General features: G+C 43.6%; 1 protein-coding gene across 1 annotated transcript in view; it reads right to left on the bottom strand.

The window, feature by feature from the left end:
• Positions 1-5,444, bottom strand: part of LOC107571930 (cGMP-specific 3',5'-cyclic phosphodiesterase-like) — a 40,488-nt gene continuing 35,044 nt past the window's right edge. The window contains exons 14-16 of the mRNA XM_016258317.1: positions 2,889-2,983; positions 2,701-2,788; positions 1-120 (exon numbers count right to left, since the gene is read on the bottom strand). Of these exons, the coding sequence (XP_016113803.1) occupies positions 1-120; positions 2,701-2,788; positions 2,889-2,983 (303 nt within the window). The remainder of the gene's footprint in view (positions 121-2,700; positions 2,789-2,888; positions 2,984-5,444) is intronic.

Genomic DNA, 5,444 nt, shown 5'->3' with positions numbered 1-5,444 from the left:
TCACAGTCCTCCATTTAGCAAAGCTTCCTCTCCTTGCTCAGCGAGCAGCTTCCAATTCTGTCTGTTCTTCCTACATCCCTCCAGCAGGGGGGAGCAGTACTCCGAGACACCCGTCAGCGCCTGCTCACACAAACACAGGGCAAGCGAGCAGAAGGACACTCAATAAAAAATGATCACAAGCTGATGTTAAAAAGATGAGACCCAAAAATAAAAATTCTGTCATCATTCACTCATATTTTGAAGAATGTTGTGGTCCAAACAAAATTGGACCCCACTGACTAGCTGCATGGAATCTAAACATTGTCATTTTTCAAAATATAAGAAATGGATAAAAGTTTAGAATGACATGAAGATGAGTACATGATGACAGAATTTTCATTTAACAAGCAGAAGAAATTGTGAGGGCTTGCTTTATTCTAAATGATCAAATTAACCCTGTAAATCCTGACATGATACAGTAAGCTTTATAGAGTTAAAATACCCACATGATTAGCAGTTGAGGTATTCTAATGCACATTCACTGCAGTATATAGGGCCTTTTGCACCGCTTTAGTTCTAGAACTAAATGTACAGTACTAAAGTACTGTGATGATTTTGCGCGAATAAGTTGACACAACGTTTACAGTATGTTTACACAGCGTTTTAAATCATGGCGGATGAGGGCGTTTTCATACACGTTTGGTCAATCAATGTCTACTTGCATCACGATTAGTACCAGTTGTGCCGGTTAGACCCTGCTCCGGAGTAGGAGTTAATTTGGTTCTCGAAAAAGGCAGTCCGGTACTAAAATCGCACACCCAGTTCCGGCGGTGCGAAAACGCCAAAAAGTGGGTAGTTCCACAATTAGTTCTGGTACTATGAAAAGGTTCCCGCGGTGCGAAAGGCCCTTATGTTACATGGTCGATGTTTACATTACAGTACACATTTTTTTGTCCCTTTTTGTATAGGTGGTAATGAAATTGAAAGACTAACACCTGTAGAGTTGTCCAGTTTGCGATCATTACTATAATAGTAGGTCCTGGCACATTTTCTTTCAGAATTTGACAGCAGAAAGAACAAAAACTATATACTTCAACTAGTATTTTATACTTCATAACATTTTTAACCTCTTAAGACCCGGCAAAACATTTTAGGAAAAAAATTTTATTTTTCCATGTCATTACATTGTTTAGAGCATTAAAAAAAACCTAAAAATGATATTTCATTCATAAGTTATGCTACGTCCTTGGAAGAGGACAATGGGACTCAATAAAAAAATTAATAAAAAAAAGACATGAATGAACAAAATTTTAATAAGTTTAGTTTTCAGGATTTTTTTTTTTACCAAACTTTGTATAAAGATAATTCTCAACTATGTTATAACAGTATGATTTGATATACCATATTTTCTTTATGCAAACTGTGAGTAAAATGGCCATAAACTGATTTTAACTATATACTTCAACTAGTATTTTATACTTCATAACATTTTTAACCTCTTAAGACCCGGCAAAACATTTTAGGGAAAAAAAATTATTTTTCCATGTCATTACATTGTTTAGAGCATTAAAAAAAACCTAAAAATGATATTTCATTCATAAGTTATGCTACGTCCTTGGAAGAGGACATCGGGACTCAATAAAAAAATTAATAAAAAAAAGACATGAATGAACATGCATAGGCAAAAACAATTGATTTTTTTTTTTTTTAAATCACCAATACATTTTTAGTTTTCAGGATTTTTTTTTTTACCAAACTTTGTATAAAGATAATTCTCAACTATGTTATAACAGTATGATTTGATATACCATATTTTCTTTATGCAAACTGTGAGTAAAATGGCCATAAACTGATTTTCTCATTATGTATAATGTATTTAGAAACTAAATCTAATTTGCATATTAATGTGTTTTTGGGGCAATATGTAATGAAAAAATAAGTGTAATAATGGGAGTAATAATTGACAAGATTTTCATAATAATATATAATAGTTGATAGGAATATTGAAATATAATTAATTTCCCTATCCATTTGTTGTGTTTCCCAAAATGCGTAATAAACATGCTTTTAGTCCCGATGTCCTCATATGAATGTTCTGTTTCGTAACAGAAAGTCATATTTCGATTTGAAACCCCATAACATTTTCCTGAGATGTTGATTTATGACAGACAGTTTAAAAATTAGTCAGATTTAAATGCTAATGACAAAATATTTGTATAAAAGTATTTCCATTTTATCATATTTCCATAAGAGTGTCACTGAATTAATATCAGACATTTTTGAAGACCAAGGAGAGGGAGTGGTCATGGTGAAACATCCAAACATTTAGTATCTCTGAAAAGCCCTGAATGTGCTCTTTACAGGACATCCAATTAAAACTGTAGCATGTATAGTCTCAGAGAAATTCACTCATAATGTCCTCATATGAGGATGCAGGGTCTCAGGAGGTTAAAGACCTATTAATGGCCATTTAAAAACCATTAATCTCATAGCATTACTTATGCAATTCTAACTGCTGTTTAAATGCATTTATGCCATCTCTAAACAGTCTGTGTAAATATACTTAAATGTCACTTCAGATGCCACTTTTGAAAACAATATATTCTTTACAATATTCTTTTTGTAATGTCTATTCAATGCTTTTCTTATCTAACACAATGACATACGCTTAATTTGTGATCAATTAGAATAATGAGATGTTTAAAACTCTCATATACTCACTGGACTGTTGAGAATCATAAGACACTGGTCAAAATGGTGGTGCTCCATTGTGGAGTGGCAGTACAGCTGGGCCAGTGGATGGTCGCTTCTGTGAAAACAGTCAAATATGCCGCATCATTCTCATTTTTACATATCCATCTTGTTGGTAATAACACAAGCTGATCCACCAAACTAAAGTCAGTACAAACCTTTTGATGTAGGAGTTGTTGACACCTCGATGGTCCAAATCATGGCTCAATGTTGCAATCATTAAAGCTAAAACCTCCAAATCACTCAGATTAGTCTGTAAATGAAAACACTGCTTTATAAAATTATCAATCTTCTATGGGATTTTGGTTAATGCATTGAAAAGTACTGCAAAATATAGCCATGCTGTCCAAAAACAAATGCAGTCATATGTAAATCCGAATAACTATAATTACTTTCTGGTAAACAAGCAAACTAAATCCAATTAGACTTTAGCTGGCATGTCAAAACAAGACTTAACTAATAGTTCCCTCTCGAGCTTTCACGAGACATCACGGAGATATTTCTCCGTTATGGGAACTCCTTCCCTTCCAACCTTTCCTGAAGTCCTATTGGCTCCCGCCAGTCCAAATGACTGGCCAATTGACGCGAAGTATGCAAATCGCATGCAAATACTGACGAGCTCGAGCGGCAATATAAAATGCGGTGCACGCGACAATTACGTCAGAATATTCTACTTCACCTGTTGAATTCACTATGGCAACAATCTGCAAGATCTGAGCGGGAACAATAGAGCCGCCGGATCAGCACGACTGCTGTGTCGCCTGCCTGGGCCGGGCCCACGCGGAGGCGGCACTGGACGAGTCCAACTGCGGGCATTGGGCGGACCTTCCGGCCCGCGTGCTCCGGACCCGCCGCGATGTGGCTCGCGGCCTATCCAGGATGAGGCCCACTGCTGCCAGCGTGCCGCTGGTGGGCCCTACCGGTGACGGGAGCGTCGTCTTGTCGCTCCACCAACCCAAACGGTCACCCCGTTCCCCGGTCTCACTCCCCGAGGACTGCTTCCGCCCTCCTTCCAACATCGCGGAGTTTGTATCCTTTAGCCAGGAGGAGGGGGATGACTCGATGTCCATCTCGGCCTCGGAGAGGGAGGATTGGGCGGGATCGGAGTCCGATCAGCCGGACAGCATGGGGCCCCCAGACCTCCAGAGGGCAAAAGCCGCTATGTCAGTTCCTGAGCGCGTGGGAAGTTATTCCGGGAATCTCGCGCTGGCTACTCGGTGTGATAGAGCGTGGGTATACCCTTCAATTCAGACACAGACCAACCCCACTGCTGCCAGCGTGCCGCTGGTGGGCCCTACCGGTGACGGGAGCGTCGTCTTGTCGCTCCACCAACCCAAATGGTCACCCCGTTCCCCGGTCTCACTCCCCGAGGACTGCTTCCGCCCTCCTTCCAACATCGCGGAGTTTGTATCCTTTAGCCAGGAGGAGGGGGATGACTCGATGTCCATCTCGGCCTCGGAGAGGGAGGATTGGGCGGGATCGGAGTCCGATCAGCCGGACAGCATGGGGCCCCCAGACCTCCAGGAGGAGCTCATGAGGGTTCTGTCAAGGGCTGTCCAGGAGTTAGAGCTTACCTGGAGTCCTCCAGAGGAGCCTGCCAGGAGTAAGCTTGGACTCCTGGTATTTCAGGTCCACCCGGAAAGCTGACTTGAGGACGTTGGTCCCCTTTTTCCCCGACGTACATGAGCAGCTGGTAAAAACATGGTCTGTGCCCCAATCAGCGCGTGTCCACTCTGCCACACAGGCCATTTTTTTCCCACGTGGATGGGGCGGAGGCCCACGGGTACGTGCGCTCTCCCCCAGTCGAGGAGACCGTCGCTGCGCACCTGTGTCCTGCAGCAGCCAAGACCCTAGGCTCAGACATCAGCCTCCCCTCAAAGCCGTGCAGGACCACTGCCCACCTTGCCAATAAAGCATATGCGTCTGATGGCGAGGCGGCTTCCGCGCTGCACGCCATGGCAGTGCTGCAGGTTTTTCAGGCGAAGCTCCTGCAGGCAGCGGAGGGCGGAGCCCTCACGGCAGAGGCTGTTAAGGATCTGCGCGCGGCGATGGACTTCGCGCTGATGGCGACAAAGTAGTTCCTGAGCGCGTGGGAAGTTATTCCGGGAATCTCGCGCTGGCTACTCGGTGTGATAGAGCGTGGGTATACCCTTCAATTCAGACGCAGACCACCCCGTTTCAATGGCGTGGTGCAGTCTCTAACATTACCCCGAAACGCCCTGATTCTGAGACTAGAGGTATGCAGTCTGCTCGAAAAAGGAGCGATAGAACGAGTCCCTCCCAGCGAGCTGGAGAGCGGGTTTTACAGCCGCTATTTCGTGGTACCCAAAAGAAACAGGGGACTCCGCCCGATTTTAGATCTCAGGCCCATCAACAGAGCGCTTTGCAAGCATCCGTTCAGGATGATAACGCTGAAAAAAATCCTGGCGCAAATTTGCCCTGGGGACTGGTTTGCGTCCGTGGATTTAAATGACGCGTACTTTCACATTCAGATAGCACCGCATCACAGACGCTTTCTGAGGTTTGCTTTCGAGGGCACAGCGTACCAATACTCTGTTCTCCCGTTCGGGCTGGCTTTGGCCCCACGCACTTTCCCAAAGTGCATGGATGCAGCACTTTCCCCCCTCAGAGCAAGCAGGATGCGCGTTATCAACTATCTGGACGATTGGCTGATTTTAGCTCAGTCCCGGGACACGCTAGTCAGCCATATAGAC

Source organism: Sinocyclocheilus grahami, unplaced genomic scaffold (genome assembly GCF_001515645.1).
Source record: "Sinocyclocheilus grahami isolate Dianchi unplaced genomic scaffold, SAMN03320097.WGS_v1.1 scaffold1670.1, whole genome shotgun sequence".
NCBI lineage: Eukaryota > Metazoa > Chordata > Actinopteri > Cypriniformes > Cyprinidae > Sinocyclocheilus > Sinocyclocheilus grahami.
This window is presented reverse-complemented; position numbering and strand designations above follow the sequence as displayed.